General features: G+C 35.0%; 1 protein-coding gene across 1 annotated transcript in view; it reads left to right on the plus strand.

Moving 5' to 3' along the window:
- Positions 1–12,712, plus strand: part of SNTG2 (syntrophin gamma 2) — a 152,992-nt gene extending 140,280 nt beyond the window's left edge. Inside the window, exons 15-17 of the mRNA XM_027641128.1 lie at positions 894–986; positions 4,994–5,104; positions 11,634–12,712. Of these exons, the coding sequence (XP_027496929.1) occupies positions 894–986; positions 4,994–5,104; positions 11,634–11,765 (336 nt within the window). The 3' untranslated portion in view covers positions 11,766–12,712. The remainder of the gene's footprint in view (positions 1–893; positions 987–4,993; positions 5,105–11,633) is intronic.
- Positions 12,713–18,683: the final 5,971 nt, after the last annotated feature.

Below are 18,683 nucleotides of genomic sequence, written 5' to 3' on the forward strand. Positions count from 1 at the left end.
CCTTGGAAGAAACAAACAAACAAAAAAAATCAAAGATTTCATAAGGCACAAAAGTGTAGTCTTAAAAATGGCTGATAAGGAAAACCTGGGGACTTTCTACTCAGGCTGAAGGCAAAGGGCTTTTCGGTATTAGCTGTCAGTGGTGAACATCATCAAGCTGTTTCTTATTACATCAACAGCAGAAACTTTATCATGTCTTTTCAGAATCTGTTATATACCTAAGACAGCAAGCTTCAAAAATACACAGAAAGAGTTAACTGACTTTTTACCTTAAGACTTATTCAGAAGTTTAAACAGAACTTCTGGTTTTGTTAATAAAATAGAATTTTTTCTTTCTAACCTGAAAGGTGATCATAGAGTTGGTGTATATAGAGCACTGTCTAGCAAGTATCAGTGCTAACTAAGAAGTGATAGCTATTAGTTCTTATTATCAAATTGCATTAACTAACATTAACATAGTGCTGTGCTGGAATGTCACCAGAGTTTACAAATGAAAATATGTTTTAAAATAGAAAGATTGTCTACAAAGTTTAAATCAGATGGAGAGGTCGAGTAGACAGAATGTTTTTTCATAATAAGGTTACAATGACAAAACACTTAGGCACTGTTGCCTGCATATTTGCTGGAAGTGATGTCAGAGATCATTAATAACTCTGGTCTAAGCAGTTTGCCAGAAGTTTGAAATAGTCAGATTTGGCTTTATTTGTTCTGTGTTGCATTTTGTAAGGGATGGTTTTCAAGAATATGGTATTTATGTAGTAATATAAAGCAGTACCAGTGTTGCCGGTTGAGTGTCTTTGCACACAAAAAAACCCTCTGCATAAAATATTTTTTTATATGGTAAATTACAATGATGGTTGTTCTCTCAAAAATCATACCTTTTTTTTTTCCAGTCTAAAACATATATGTGTAGTTGGCAAGGGGATACTCTGTGTTTCACAGTCGACTTTGCTCTAGGATTTACCTGTTTTGACAGTAAAACAAAGGTAAGAGGAAAAGAAGAGGAAAAAAACCTTGGTATTATTTTACTGTTATTGGAGTTATCAGTTATTTCATTTTTTTATGTTGATGTCCAGTATTTATTCCTCACGTATACTGTTCTATTTATTTATTTAGCACTACTGAAATGTAGTCAGTTTGGGACTTGAAAGGGGCAATTATAGTTGTGCCTTAGCATGTAAAGATAAATTTTGGAGAAAGATATAAAAAAGTAGTTTCCTTTTCAAGCAATAAAAGCAAAAGAAGGTTATTTCGCAGAGAACGTAGTTTGTTGTACTGAAGAAACTTCAAGATTAGTAAAAGATTAGAAATCATGAAAGAAATGAAATGTCACCTGATTCTGTTTGTTTTGAAGCTACAGATATAAAATAGGATTCATTCTTCTTCTATCATAAGAAATTTAGGCCACGTCTAAAATAAACAGAACAAAAGCAAATTTATTTCAAAGTCAGAATCTAAAAGGTTAAATTAACTTATCTTGCAAAACAATGGCTATATAGAAAGTGCCTACAGGGCATGGTTTATGGTACATGCCAACTTCCAAGTCCTGTCTATAATGCTACTATTTTATATATAATTTATTGTTACTTTAAATTATTCTAAATGGATTTTAACATTTATTTGAATTAGAAGTAAACATACATACAAATAATGTTTCTGCATTAATAGAAATTTGCAGTAAAAGGTCTGTCCTTTCAGATATGGTCTTCAACTCCTAACTGAAAGGATTTTTCAACTATATATTTAAAAAATTCAGTCAGTCATTCTGAGTTAAGAGGGAACACACTGCATTTTGAAATACTAACACAGGATCTAGCGGGGTTTTTTGCACATTGGTATTTTGTAGGTTTAGGGCCAAAATGGACAAGTCTGTTGAAATCTTTGTGCAGAGAAATAATGACTAAGATTGCATGAAAATTTAGACTAATTTCATTAATGTGCTATCCTATGAAGTAGCATAAAATTTCACGAAATACATATCCATACCCTTCCCTGCCTCAGGTGATACTGCATTCTGAAATTGTGCTTCTTACACGAGTATACACATTTTTCAAATAGCCACAAATTAACTACAAAAAGTAATCTCTCTATAGATTTTATAGAATGTTTCTTTTTAGTGTGAAGACTGATTGCAGATACTCTCACCTTTAAAATAATAAACTCACTCTATTGATAGGACTTTCCATCAGAGTGCCTACCTTCAGTATTGATGATGAAGAGAATTTAGATGAACTTTTGTTGCTTACCTAAGGAGAAATACAGAATACCATCAAATAGACTGATTCTGTTGTTAAACTGTAAAAATTCTGGAAAAGTTGAGTACATTTATTTTTCATCTGTTTGAGAGATGGACATGTCCTCTGCATCCTTAAGCCCGAGTGAGGCAGTAATGGGTGACTTCTGCAGTTCATCTTATGTCCTGTAATTGTCACCTTTAGTTGATTGTGTTGCCTCATATGCATAGCTATTTCAGAATATTTCCTACCAACAGAGAAAAAATTCTTAAAGTGGTCAAGCAATTAGCAGTTCATTAGGGACATAGTGATTTTGCTGAAAAATCTTTTTTTTTGAGATAATGAAAAAATTAAGGTCTTCTATTGATGCAGAGAATGCTCTTACACCACAGCAGGTGTTCTTACAGGATTATTAAAATGAAAACCAGTCTGCTGTTTGCTCTATGACTCTAAACCTGGATCTCAATTTTTGGGAAACCAGTTCATGTACTTACTGAAAAACATTATTTTTTATAGTCTGAAAAATAATATAAAATGAGCCTTCTTATTACAAATTCTGAAACAAAAAGCACAAGAACTTTTGCTTTGGAATGTGGTGGATTGACCCTGGCTTCCTCCTGATCTGGGCAGAGGAGAGGAAATATAACAAGAGCCTTGTGGGTCAAGATAAGGGCAGGGAGAGATCACTCACTGCTTACCATCATGGGCAAAAGGGACTCCGCTTGAGGAAATTAGTTTACTACCAATCTAATTGGAGTATGCTAATGAGAAATGAAAACCTGATCTTAAAACACCTTCCTCCTACCTCTCCCTCCTTCCCAGGCTTAAATTTATTCCCTATTTTCTTTATCTCCTCCCCTCCAGTGGCACAGGCAGATCAGGAATGGGGGCTGCAGTCAGTACATCACATGTTATCTCTGCTACTCCTTCCTCCTTAGGGTGAGGACTCCTCACACTCTTCCCCTGCTCCAGAAAAGCAGTTATCCACAAACTTCCCCAACATGAGTCCTTCCCATGGGCTGCAGCTCTTCATGAACTACTCCAGTGTGGGTCCCTCCCACAGGGTGCAGTCCTTCAGGAACAGCACCTCCTCCCACTCCTTCGCTGACCTTGGTGCCTGCAGGGTTGTTTCTCTCACATATTCTCACTACTCTCTCTTGCACAAGAAATATAAGTGTCTTTTAGAAAATTCTTTTGTAGAATAGTTTTGGTGGATTCTTAAAGTTATTTGGAAGAATAACTTCTTTTCCTGGGTCATCATGGGTTTAACTCATTCAGATGTTATTGTTCTGGGCCTACCACAGAGATACTTTTGTGTCTGCAGCTGCTTTATATCACATTTGTAGAGATTCTTTTTCTCTTGTTGGCTTGGCTGGTTCATCTTCCCCATCCTGTGTCTCCAGCTGCTCATCCGAGATAAAGGGATCCCAAAGTGTACATTTTCTTCCACCTTCCAGAACTATCTACATCTCTTCTTTCCCACTCAGTGTCAACCTTTGAGAGAGGTGATGACTCCAGCAATGCCTATTATTGCTAAATTGTTCCTAAGTTCTTGTTTCATCTCCACCTTAGCAGTTATATTACATAGCAAACATTCATCTATCCTGTTTAGAGCCAAACTCATTTAAACTTTGAACACTTTTCAGGTGGTCTAATTAGGCCCTCTGGACCCAGTTAAAATCTGTTCATGAATGTAAAGTTTAAGCACCATCACAGTGCTGTAGCATAGTTGGGGTTTTTTTTATCTGTTATATTTCTCTAAGAAGGCAGTTACATTTATGTCTACAGGGAACCAGGAGATAGTTTTTATTTCTAGGGCATTCCCTTTTAAACTATAAGTAGGGTTCTGAAGACCACTGGTAGCACTGGTCTACTTAAAAAATATTTTGAGAAAAGACATGTTGGAAAATGGAATATAGCAAACTTTTTTCCATGTGTGCTTTTGAAATAGCCTTCCAAGTATTTAAATTGTGTTTCCTCAGCAGTGTCCAGGGACTGAATCACATTTCAACATGTGCAGAGAATTTTCATTAAGATTATAGGCATTAAAGGAAACATCAGCAGGAAGTCCAGATGCAAGTTGTTATCTTGAGGGTTTTTGAATTATACATTTTAAGGTGATCAGTAGAAAACATTCAGATAAATACAGAAAATTATCTTGGTTTCAAAATAATTTCCCAACTTTTGTTTTAAATAGGTATCTCCATAAATATTAAAGCATATCTGTCAATCTAGGATTTGCCAACACTAGTCAGATGCCATGCATAAGCCTATAGGAGACCAAGAAGCCTAGAATGTTTATATATTTTACAAGCCACTATGTGAAGTAGAACACATCTTTGTGGTTTCCGAGACTACATTCAATAATAATATTTTTGTGTTTCTGTAGTGTAATTTGAGGATTTCAAACCACATTACACACATCAGTAAATTTAACTTTGCAACAAATATCTTCATAAATCTTTATGGAATTAAGCTTTTGCCATGGATCTTGATATTACATAGGCAACTGAAACAGTCAACCTTCAGAGAATTTAGATCTAAATAGTTGTTTAGTCAGTGAATGTCAATATTGTATCTTTTCCTTTCACATAGGATACAGAACTGTTAATTTTTACTGCTCTGCAAAGAGCCTCTTATCATGTAATGTATTTACTGCCCTAATGCTTTATCTTAATACACAAACACTGAGCATCAATCTATATAATTCTAGGCAAGTACATGTAACAGAGTTCTTAATCAAATTTCTTTCTCTTTAGAATGTGCTGTGGAGGTTTAAATTCTCTCAACTCAAAGGCTCTTCAGATGATGGAAAAACAAAAGTAAAGCTGCTTTTTCAGAATCTAGACACCAAACAAATTGAGACAAAGGTAAGCAATATCCCCTTTCTAAGTTTTGTAAAACATGAAATAAAATTACTATCAAGGCATCAAAAATTCCATTTACTACTGCACATACATATGGTGAACACGTCACAGCTTATCAGTTTCTTCCTTTTCTTTAGAAACTCCACAATAAACGGAAGTGATGTAGTACCTATAAGTTTATTGCACTGTTTGTATAAGCCTGTTATTAAGTTGTGCTATGTTGGTATTTTAGTCTTTCAGAAAGATGATTTCTGTGATGTTATTCCATCAACTATAATAGATATAATATCTAAAAACTGCATTTTAAAAAGATAAAGGAAAAATGTTTTTAAGCTGCTGTGTAAGTGGACTTAAATTTTTGAACACACATATGGTTAAGGTTCATTAAAATATAAAAGACTGTGTAACAGTTATTAGCTTAAAAAAGGGAATATTCTTGCAAGAGGCCAAGCAATTGCTGAAACCTGTTTGTTCTACTGAGAATTAAAAGCGCTCAATGCTTTGCAGTATCTGGAATTGTGGACATGTCCAGTCACTACTGTAGATGAGATATTAGTAGTGCCTTTTTTTTTTTCGCCAGCAATTATCAAATAAAAACATGAAACCTAGAATTCAGGTTCCCAACTGAATTTCAGATGTTTCTCACTCAGGACTGAAGTCATCTGGAGATTTGGCTGTAATGCCATAATCTACACTGATTCTGCCCTGTGATCCCAAGGTTCCTACTAAATAAATAAATAAATAAATACATACATACATACATAAATGATTTTTCAATCATGTGGTTTTGAAAAGAATGAGGAGAACTTTGGTTTGATATGACAGAGAAGAGGGTAAGAGTGAGGTTCAACTGAGTTTTGGTGGACAAAACCAATGAAAACAACAGAAAAGTATCTGAAGACCTATGAAAATTTTCAAATACTCTTAGCTGGAGTTCTACAGGTTAAAGCCACTTGAAAAGTAATATTTTTTATAGTGACCATACACAAAAGTTATATATTACCTATCCTTCTAATGGTTAAAAAAATTGTAAGGAGAAAATCCCTAAGCCTTCTTGTTTATCATAAAGTTACAGCAAATACGTCTTTATAGATCCACATTAATAAATTATTCAGGATTTCATCAGCAAGCTTAACCTGAGTTGTCTCTTGTCTCTACTGTAAAAGTTATATCTGTTTAAAAACTTACAATACTATAATAATCATCTATAGCAGCAGCCCATTTCCACTTCATTTCTCACAGTACTCCTTGGAGACAGAAGAAAACTGCTGTCCTCATTTTATACATGATCATCTGTTTGCAGAGAGCTTATGTATCTTGTTTCAGATCAGACAGGAAGATTGTATTGGTGCAAAAACTATAACATGTATCTCTGTGTACTAAATCATTAAATCCACATGTGTGATTGGCCAAAGGCTGCAATTCCATTGCTTTTAATGAAATTCTATTACTTTAATACTAAATCATTCCTCTTTCTGTTGGGGTAAACAATCTGATCTTTTAAATTTTATTTTATTTTTATTTTTTGTGCTCACCTAAATTGTTTTTAATTTTTTTACATGCATTTTACTCATTATATTAAAAAATGTAAATTTTAGCATTTTATGAAAATTTTATTATCTATAAAATTATTACAGTCCTTATGATAATTTTACAGCAAATTTTGTTCAGGGGACAGATTTTTTAAAACATTAAAAAAAATTATTTTACATAGTTCTAATGAAAACAGCTTATAATTGGCAACATTTTCGTGAATATTTGTGAGGTACCTTGAAAGTATCAGATGGAAGTTGATATGTAATGGTTCATACAGAATTCTAAGTATCTATGTAACTAAATGTATATATGTGTTGTAAATGTTGGCAGATCCCAGAAAAATCTCATTAAAGGCCAGAGGAAAGGATGATACTAAGTAGCTGAGGATTTATCAGGATTTCAGTGATTATACCTTTTTACCACTGCCTCTGCACAGTGCAGTGTACCCACTAGGATTCACATTAAATGGGACTGGAACACAGCTGTGCAACCTCTCCACTTGAGATAACTGGTACATATATTCAAGAGTATGCCCACCACCCAAATGGTATGATTTCTTAGACTTCAAAGTTACAGGCTGGTTGGAAAATACCCAACACTAATACCCATAGTACAGTACAGTATCTGTCTCTACCTATTGCACTGAAAGACATTGCATAGAGCCAGATGGTGCTATGCAGTGAAATGCAGCCAATAATGAGAAAAAGTGTCATCAAATAATAGAAGTTTCATTTTTCCTGAGTAAATGAGCCACTATGTACAAAATGAAGCTTGATGCAGATGACTTATGTTCACTTGGCAGAAGACAGTAAAGGTTGCGAAAGAATTTTCTAGATTATGTCTAATTTTATATGCTTATAAATTCTTGGGGGAAAAAAAATCTCATTTGGGAATTCTGTTTTTATACCTTGGTTACTAGCTAGAGATGATGTTTCTCCTCCTTCCAGAAATTTTAAGCCAAGTAATTCTTTCTTTGCACTTCAGTCTTAGGTGAACAATACATTCTTCCATTTTAAAATTTTTTTGTTCAAAGGAGATAATAAGGCCAAGATTCCTGTCAGTTGTTTCTCATATTCCCTACAATTTCTTCTCATAGTTTCCCAGTTCAGTACTCCTCTGAACTTACCCTGCCTCTAATACTGAGAAATTGCAAGTAATCTTAATAATAATACATGCTCTTTACCTTGAATTTTAAAGATTGCTTAAAAAAAAAAAAAAAGGAAAAATTAAGGTTAATGCTTCCAAGTTTGTACTGATGCTTTATCTCCCTTAGATAAACTGTAGCTTCCTGATGATATTCCACAAGAATATTTTAATTGAACATTTCACTTTTCTTCTCAGTCTCAAATACTTATGGAAGAAAGAAAGACAAGAAACCATTGTGTCAATAGACTATTGTGAGCCATATTGAAACCTCATCTAGACGTTGCTGGTCTTATAAACTTCTTGTCTGTTACACAGATAATTTAAGAGCCCTGCATATTTAACTGAGCACATTCAGCATATTTTCTTCACTGACTTCAAGCCTCAACTATTCTGTAATTTCAGAGTGGTACAGTGGTATGATGTGACGTGACTTTGCAATTAGACTGCAGCAGTTTTGCAGTAAATCCTATTCTCTGAAAGGATATTTATTCCATATTTAGTCCATATAAGTCCTCTTGAGAGATATGGCAAATAAGGAGAGGGCAAGCAAAGCTCTCACTTTACTGCAACATTAATCTCTATCATCAGTAAACCATAATGTAGCACTCAAGCCCTTCTGTATTTTTATTAACGTGTCTTTTCTTACCGAAGTCTGGATGTTTACTACTGAACATCATGAGATCTTGAAAAACATTTGCAACATAATGGTAGATAGGAGTTAAGATTCTGCTTGTGTGATAGTATTGGACAGACTGATTGCTGTTGGAAATGTATTTTAATATTTACTGGAATGAGTGAATTTAATTGGCTTCTTTTATACAAACATCTTTTCAGATGAGTTTCTTGTGCATTAGCGAAGTCTGCATCTACCATTTAAAGTGCAACATTTAAAAGTGTTTCAGATTTAGAACTACATAGTGGCATTTGAAATCGCTCAAGCTGTAGGTGGGAATCCGTCTGATTCTTCCAGACCCCTATAGAACACTGTTAAAGGACTTAAGTATAATTGAGAGAGAGAGTTGCAATTATCTGGCACTGAGAATGTTGGCATCATAGATCTGGTTCTTAGACTTGCAGGGTAAAAGCAACATTTTAACTTATCCTTCTGCTGTTTGTGCAAATGACAGTCACAAAGAGGAGGCCAAATAAAAGTTTGTAGCTGAAGAAGCTTTCATGCCATAGATGACAATGTATCTTTGTGTGTTTATAACAAGCTGTGCAGTACTAATACGTTTATTCTTCTCATCTGTGATATGGCAACCAAGCCCTGGTATACTTGCTGCGATATAAAACTGAATTTAGAATTTTGGTTTCTATTTTGACTTCAATGTTATTATCATTTTAATCTGATTGAAAAAAATATACTCAGGAATACAGTTGTAATATTTGTAATATTTGTGCTCTTGTCAACAACTAGTAAACACTGCGGGTAACCAATGTCCTTAAAGAAGTCATGAAATGCACAGGGCACAATAACACTATCTGTCAGTGTCTCCATTATTTGCCTTTTATGTGATACAGGGTCATGTCTTGTTCAAATAGTGATTCAACAGCTCTCGGAAGTAATCAATAAAATTGTGTGTATGGTAATAAGCAACAGGCCTGTCAAGTTCTTTATGATATGTAATAAATCCAGCTCTCCTAGGTGGGTGGATGAAACAAGAACATATGTTTTTCTTCCTTGGCTGTGCACATACAGTCGTGGAGGTTGGTGTAATGTGCTCATTTTTTATATTTTCAATACCAGCAGGAAGTTTTGCAGTCTTGTCCTCCCACTCTTTTAATCCAGTCTTTTTTGTTCTTCTCTTGATGTCTTCCTTCTAGTGCCTTTGTTGTACTTAATCCACATATTACGATGCATATAGTAAACCAAAATAGCCTTGGTTATTGAAATATTAGACATGCACAGATTCTTCTAAATAACTGAAAATCTTAATTAAAGAAAAAAGCAGCAATCATAGTGATATGGTTTGAAGCTGGCTCCCTGCCAAGTCTCCAAACCTTACCACCAGAAGTCCCCCCCCCCCCAAACCTCAGGGAGAAGAGGGAGAAAAACAACCAACTAAGAAATAACCCGAAACGAGAGAGACAGCTAAAGTGATATATATAAATATATTTACACTTATATATATATCTTTTAAAATATATACAATTTTCACAAGGGAAGGGAAAGGGAAAGGGGAAGGGAACAAAACCAAAATTATATATATATATATATATATATATATATATATATATATATCCCAAATCAGTAGCCCGAGATCTAGTAACTAGAGAGTTAGCAAAGGAAATATATCACCACTCTCCTTGGGACAACTGAGAGTTGCTCCGGGACGATCGCCGGCAACCTCCGTCTCCCAAGGTCGACAAGGCCTCACCAGGCCTCGCTCCCCAACACGGCAGAGTCAACAGCAGGGAACCTGCACCTCCAAGCCGCCGGAAGGAAAGAGAGCAAAAGCCTCTCCTCCTTTCTTCTTATAATCTGGCTTACGTAAAAATCGTAGGGAATACTGGGTAAATCTGGCCCCTTCCTTGGTTACAAACTGGTCACCAAGGAAGGCCTAGCCCAAACCACCACACATAGATAAGGCAAACAAACATAAGGGTGGTATTAGATGATATAGTGCAAATAAAATGATCGGTTATTCATCTGCCTGGCTGAGTATGGAGAGAAGTGTTACATTCTAAACCTGAAGAGGCCAAATTTCCACCCTTAAAACTGTATTCAAGATAGTATCTTGCTAAGAGACATATTGTGTCCCTGTCCTCAGATCATGCAACATTTACATGTTCCCAAGCCAGAAAACCATCACTATCTTTTACTAAATCCATACTTTCAAACTAGCGCCCAGTCCTCTTCCCCTTTCCCTGTTGTAATCTACATGCAAGCTATATCCACCACCAGAACACCACTTCTCTGAGCAACCTTCACAAATACAGACATCGAACATCCTACAAACACAAAGCACCACAGTCTTCTGGTTGTACATCCTGGCTTGTATCAGAAATAGTGTGGCCAGCAGGGCTAAGGAAGGATTGTCCTCCTGTACGCAGCACTGGTGAGGCCACAGGTCAAATCCTGTGTTCAGTTCTGGGCCCCTCACTACAAGAAAGACACTGAGGTGCTGGAGCATGTCTGGAGAAGAGCAATGAAGCTGATGAAGAGTCTGAAGCACAGGTCTTATGAGGAACAACTGAGGGAGCTGAGGTTATTAGCCTGGAGAAAAGGAGTCTCAGGGAGGATCTTATTGCTCTCTACAATTACCTGAAACAAGTTACAAGTGATGGTGTGAAAGGAAACAGCCTCAAGTTGTACCAGAGGAGGTTTAGATTGGATATTGGGAAAAATTTCTTCACTGAAAGGGTTGTCAAGCATTGGAACAGGCTGCCCAGGGAAGTGGTTGAGTCATCAACCCTGGAGGTATTTAAAAGACATGTCGATGTGGCACTTAGAGATATGATTTAGTGGTGGACTTGGAAGTGCTGGGTTGATGGTTGGACTTAATGATCTTAAAGGTCTTTCTCAACCTAAATGATTCTATGTTGCAATATTTGAATGTTCTTGCCAGTTGACTGCATTCCTTATTCAAGCTGAGTAATAGGTAAACAACAAGGTAGCACAGCATGAAAAACTAAGTTGACATGTGACACCTGCAGTGAAGAGGGTGTGGATATACAGCTTTTATTCTTAAAAGTTTTAACTTTACATTTCCCTATAAAGATTCAAATTTCATGTTAAATCCATTGTTGTTTGCTGACTGTTCTGTTCTGTATTCATATAAAATGTTTATAAGCCTGAATATGAATTCACATTTTCTCTTCTTTTTTTTTTTTCTTTTACTTCTTTCAGGAACTTGAATTTCAGGATCTGACGGCAGTTTTACACTGTATTCACTCCTTTATAGCAGCAAAGGTGGCATCTGTGGATCCAGTATTCATAGACAGTCAGAGTATTGCAAGAAAATATATGTACAGTAACTGATACTAGATTATATGTTGTGACTATGGAAAATAAATTATTTTCTTAAAAAAAGTAGTTATTTCATTCACAATATTGCAACTTTGTGATTTTATAAGAAGCTTTTAGCTGTGTTATCTGTAATGTTAAGAGTTTTCACAATCTGATAAATATTTTGAATCCATGAGTTAACAAATACTAAGTCAAACTGAATCAGTTTGTCATCTTCTGCATCAATCTAAAATTCTAAATGAATATTCATTCAGTAATAGTTCTAGTGCCATTTTGATTTCTGCTCTCATGGTCATTCATACTCCCCCTTATTAGATAGAAATGTGGAGTAATACTTGAAAAGTATGTGTCCAAAATTTGGCCTCTAAGTCTCTTCTGAAAAGTGCTGGGCACACAGGCAATTTCTACAGTCTTCACTGTAGTAAAGAAGTAATTATTGAAGACAACTGCAGTAGGAATTGAACTTTTATCTTGCTTCTATATGTTTGAGAAATTATAGTTCCACAGTTGGGTTCTTTCAAGGCCTGAGAGTTTAGCTCTGGCAAAACACTAAATACTCTATTTCAGATCTATGAAAATGTTTAAGCACATGCTTGACTCTAAGCACATTAAGTAGCCCCAGTGTATGCACAAGGTAATGTTAAGTGTGTATTTAAGTATCATGGTAGATCAACTGTGAAGAGATTTAGACTCAGCTAAGAAGCCTGCCTATAGGCACTCAGTTTTAGAAAACTTGCCATAGGGTTTTCTTATCTATGAATAAAGTTTCCATGATCCATTCATTTATTCGTTCACAGATTGCCTTGATGCTACCCTTTGATGTGATGCTCTGTATGCTTGAGAACAGCTTCTTTAATAAACTATTTTGTTTGGAGGAAGATGCTTCCAGTATAGGATGAACATAACAAAACGAAAAGATGTTTCTGGGCCACCCACCTTTTCTTTCCTTCAGCTCTAATCTTGACTTATATGAAAGCAAAATGGATTTTCTCCTTCCTAAGGAAATAATATGGTTTTACTTTCAACATATTCCTAACCTTCCTTCTGAAATCATCTTCTTATATGCACAGATAATTCTTCCTGCTATTGAAAAATTATATGAAAGGAAGACATTTTAATCTTAGGGCATATTCCCTGTAAAAAAATACCAAATACTGCAGGTTTCTGTGATAGAAGTCTCAGTTGTTCTCACATGCAGATTTGAAACAGCATCAGGCAATTACACTTTTTTTCAAAAAATAAAACAAACAAGTAGAATATCCTAACTAGATGCCATGGATAAGGAGTGAATTCATCAAAGTCCTCCCTAAATTTTAGGTGTCTTGTAAAGCATCCTGCTAAAGTAAAAGCCTAAAGTATCCTAAGGAAAATAAGTATGTGCCTTTAAAAGCTCCCAGGTGAGGAGTGTTATTACATAAATTCAGTGCTTAAGTTTAGTCATTTAAATTCTTCCCTTGAGGTCTTAAGCAGTCTTGGCAGACTGCAGTAGGGCCTTAGGCATGTAGTTCAAATGGGTGCTTATCTGTCCACCTAAAGCTTGGGCACAAATAAAGTGCCTAATGCAGGTGATTTGATTGTACCAGGAAGATTACTCATTTCTAAGTGTTATTCATAGAGAAATTAATTTGAACAGTAGGCACTGTGTTGTTTAGGGTTCTGATGTTGTTTGCAAGGAGGCATAGTGGGAGTTCTAACTCCTGTTTAAACAATATTTAACAGAGGTGATAAATATTTTTATTAATTTAAAATAAATATTTATAGTCGTGGTATTTTTAATAGATAATCTCGTTTATATATTAAATTAAATTTAAAAGAATTCTTTCTCATACACACATTTATTCAAAATATTCCATTTAATTCTCAGCTTTCTATTTTATTTTCTGCTTGTTGTATTTACTGAGGTTTTAACAATCACAAATTAAAGCATTAACATTAGAATGTCTTTCTTAAATCAATTCTCAGTTATTAGCATAAACAATTATAAATGTCAGAGTGTAAGATAAAGAATTATGGAATTTCTTCAATTTTGTTTTTCTGATATTTTGTCATAGACAAAGTTCAAGACTAATATGGTAATTACAGTAGAAAACTGTACCAGCTAGTACTGAACTGATGCTACAGTCAGACCTCTAGGCTTAATGTTTTAAGAATCATGTAATTATAAACATATCTTCCAAAATGCAATAAAAACTTAAAAGAAATTAAGATTAGTTTATTACATAGTCTGTCAGTAGTTTAGTTATCTGTTTCATGGAATTTCTAAATTCTTTTAGGCTTTTAATGAGCTATGTTTGCTGCTGTTTTTGCAAGATAGTAGTTTTCTTCTTTATGTCCAAATCAATCTCAAGGAATACTAGAGAAAAATTCTTATAAATTCATCCTCTGAATTTTATATTGTATTTTAGAAATAATTCTCCAAACATTTTTAATGAGGATCCTGCAGATCTTTTTTTGCTCACTTGCTTTTTCTTTCTTTTCACATTGTGCAACAACCTCAAGGCAGGGACTAAAGGCCAGTCTTCTGAGCAAGCTGCCAGAGCCTGGGAAAAGCTCATGGATAGCTAGTTACTCAGCTGTTATATAAGTTGTGTAGAACTTGCATAGCACCTTGTATTTTTTTGTCAAATGCCTCATATGTGAAAATGACACGCTTCCAATTTGTTTGGTTGCTTATATTAATTTGTCAAATTTTTATTTGTCAGTAAAGTGCATTATTTTGTCATTGCTTTCAATGTTTGCATCATGTGACATGCATATATTTTTTCTGGCAAAGTTTTGAGTATTTGTGCCACTTATCAGCTCACTAAAGACCTCAAAGTAGCAAAATAATAAGATTCACAAATGATAAATAGGTCTGCTACTGTGTAGGTACCTTCCACAGTCACCTCTCAGGAATCACACTGTGGGGCAGAGGACAGTTTCTTTATGGTGACTGGGCAGCTGGAATGTCAAATATCTAATTGCTAATCAGATCACTAAAGAAATTTTAATATGCTTTGTTGTATACTGGTTATATGCTGAGCTTTAGTCTTACTACCTCATTATGCATTTGTGTATAGTTTTCCTTTATTTTTTCTAGGAGGACAAATTGATACCAGAATTGAATAAGGGGTAAGAGGAGAGAGGCATTTGGTACAGCAGCACCTTAAACAGCAGGCTATGGAAAGAAGCATACAAACACAGAGTTATAAAATTGGGCACCATCACAAATCAAGATAGTCACTTGTGATTAGAAATGAGCAAAAAGAGGATAATCTCTGTAAATTAAAATTATCTTTATGTGTTTATTTAAACTCAGAACTTGGTTAAATGGCTAAAAATAATCCATCTACAAACATGATTTTGAGCAAATGGGTAGTACTGTTGATTTATATCAGAGGAAGGCTCATCAGTGTCTTATAAATTATGGAGTGGTACAGCATGGACTTAGGCACTGGACTTGAATCATACCGATGATTTGTTAAAGTAATTTCTTGCATTTTTTGATCTACAGTGATTAAAATCTGCAGAAAAAAATCCTGTACACAATCAAGCTAAAGTCAGCTCAGCTCTGTTTGATTGTGCTGCCCTGTTGAAAGCAGCAGAGCATTTAACAGGGGGGTTGTGGCCAAGCTCTGCCCAATGGCCTCAGGGATAGAAAACAGGCCCTGACAATTTTATTTATAAATTTAGATGTTGCCAGAGAGTCTCACTGACTTAATCTGACCTATATTATTTATTTTTTTTTTTGCCTGTAATCATAAAGCACAGAATTATAATATTGAGGCTGTGCTGATCCAAAGCTCAAGTTGTGGAAATCTGACTGAATTCTTCTAAGCTTAGGATCTTAGGATCTTAGAAAAAGTATTTCAAAGTGATTCCCACCCTTGAGCCAGTAGGCCTGAAGCTTAAATAATAATTTTCTGGGGGAGGAGGGCTAAGCTCTGACACACTTTGCAACCATAAATCTAAAATCCTGTCTTATATCTGAACCACATTAATTCATAACTTCAGACAAGGCATGACTTTTCCACAAAACCTTTAATGTGTAGTCTGATCTTTGTAGTGATGTAAGCAGTATTTAAAAATGCCTGAATTTCTTTTTAAGTACAGCTCCATAAACGCTTCTACCAAAATACTGTCAGTGTTTTATAACACTTCCCCCCCAGCCTGAGTATCTCTATCACAGTGTTCAAAGTGAAGTGTGTATAATGGCAATGCAATTTTTCTGCTTTTTGTTTACTGTTGTGGTTGATTTTTCATTTAATATAGTTTTCATGTATTCTCCAGTAAGTTTTTGAGGGCAGAGAGGGTAAATGTTAGGAAGGAAGTACTTTCCCCCATGCTCTCATGAATGACAAAGTGGTGATGTCTGTCCTTCTTTCCAGTGCATGGGAAATGGGACAAAGCAGTACAAAAATAGAAACAGGGGAGGGATGGACAGATGGACAGACTGTGCAATCTTAAAAACCTTCTTTACTTAAGTATGCAAGCTAGAAGTACCTATCACTCTTGCAAATCCATCTTTCAGTGTAGTTCTCTTACTTTGAATTGCTATTCATTGAGTTATAGATGAAAAGACTGTAAAGAAAAAATGTAAATTATATCACGTATTTTGTTGCTTAACCTATGCTTCAAAAATGTTTGGGTACTTTTGTGTTGAAATTGGTAGAGAAGCAACTATCTTATGTGAACTAAAAGACCTTGTAGTAAATTTGTTAAGAAGTACAAAAATGTGGCATGCAAGATGAAATTGAAGATGTATTTTAATCTAGTTCAACCAGAAAAATTGTCAAGTAATAGATTTTCGTAGTTATCTGATTTCATGGACATGAGCCAAAATCCACTGCTGTTTTAAGTCCCAATGACTTTTACAGGACTTAACCTGAAAAAATATGTACAATTTTAGATAATACACAGAGGAATAAAAATACTTTTCTTTTCTAATAGTCCCTCAGTGCACAGCTGCCTACATTGTCAGTTAAAGGTTCATTCCTACTGAAAAAACTGCTGACTTTTCAGTAAGGAATCAAACCCAGAACTATTTGGGCTGAAGGCTGTAATCTTTTATTTGGAATGGCTGCCATTATACCCTGTACAAGTTGCAGTTATGCAGGTATTCCAACCTTTAGTTTAAATCACAGACTCTTTTTTTCAGTGCAAAAAGATGATTTATTGTGCAAGTCTACACATCAGAACTGTGAGTGGCAGAAGTATCTCAGCCGCATAGATCTCTACGACTGTGAGTCAACCAAGCAGAGAAAGGAAGTTAAATGTAAGAAAAACTTTATTTTTCTTTCCTAATTACAAATTATTCTTGGAACATTATTTCTCTTCTATTTCTAGGCTAAGTAGCTGTAAAGTTTTTAAATGTTTCTAAATTCTCAGATATGATGAAAATCTCATAACCAATGCTTATTAATGAGTTTAGGTAGAAATGAGTTGTCTGACCTGTGTTAATCATCTAGTCTCAACTCAGTATTGGTGAAAAGAGATCAGCAGTTTCAGGGAGTGCTTTATTCCCTCCTACAGTAGATGCCTAAAACCAGTGGATTGAATCACATTCTGAGAAGTCATCTTTCTCCATTGACAAGCCTAAATTTTCCTATACTACCGCATAGTTTTTTTGACAGCTCAATTTTCTATAGATAGCATTAATGTCAGATTTATACACCATACAATAAAAAGTAGCAATCACGACCAGTGTTGCAGGATTATGAGAATAAAATAAAACAATCCTGAAGTGAATGGAGTTTAAATCAGAAGTTTGTCATCTCCTTTAACAGGCAGAGGGGAGGAAAGAAAAAACCTTAACCTGTTTTTTCCAGCTAGCAGTTACTATCTAGTGCTTAGTAGAAAATATTTATCAAATGAGGCAGTAGAAATTGTACTAATTCATGGATGAGTTCTATGTCCCAGGGGATACACTGACTCTTGGAACATTGAGCTACTCATAAAAAAAAATATTAAAGACATTCTACTGCGTCTTTAAGCATTTTGTTCAATTAACATTCAGAACTGAGCTAAATTACTGCCCTACAACATCCATAAGTAGAGTACATAATTAGTTCACTGTTTTCTTTTTCCACAGAAGACAGAAAAGTATTCCCTGGCTGAGTGAATATGAATATTTAATTGGTTTTAGAGATAAAACTTTCCCTGTGCTTTAAAGTAGAAATCCCTTACAGAACCAGTGTGTTTAGTCAGATTGTTTTATTGTTGGATAAAGCTGGAAAAAAACCCCTATTTTTTAAACGTTTCACACTAAGACTTGGAGAAGTGGTATGATTTGCATTTGTACTCTAACTATATGCAATACTATGAAGAATTTTTGGAGTAAAGGTAGCAGTTTTGCCTGCTACTCAAAGCACAGTGGCTTCCACAAAAGCTCCAGCACTTACTAGCACATATTGCATCATATTAGTACTTTCACAGAAGTCAAATGGGGAAATATATGCAATCAAAGAGAAGTAGGGAGCAGTAACCATCCAAACAACTGCAGGGTTGAATGTCAAATACATTTCTGGGCTTCAGTTCTTTGTGCCAGTCAATTATGTTTTTATCAACATTTTTAGTATTATTAGAGATTTATTTCTCCCCATCACCAGGATATTCATAGCAGGATGAAAGGAAAAGTAATTAGATTCATAACCAAACTTATATGTCTTTTGCCCTTTGCCTTCCTTTGGATCAAGTCACCGAGGAGTTTCAGTTAACCCGCTTCATACAGTAGGTGAGAATGCTATTATGACATCACCAGATTCTGAGTTCCCAGGCACTTACACAGAGTCCCAAGGCTTCCTTTTTTTCCCAGTCCTGCTAATAATCTGCTTTAGTTTGCTTGTTGATTTCCTCTGCACTTTATTTTTTTAGAGTTTTACGAAGATCTCAAAATACTCAACATTCTTTTATTTTGTTACAATACTTGTCACCCTAATTCTATAAAGCCAA

Source organism: Corapipo altera, unplaced genomic scaffold, assembly GCF_003945725.1.
Source record: "Corapipo altera isolate COAL_440 unplaced genomic scaffold, ASM394572v1 46, whole genome shotgun sequence".
NCBI lineage: Eukaryota > Metazoa > Chordata > Aves > Passeriformes > Pipridae > Corapipo > Corapipo altera.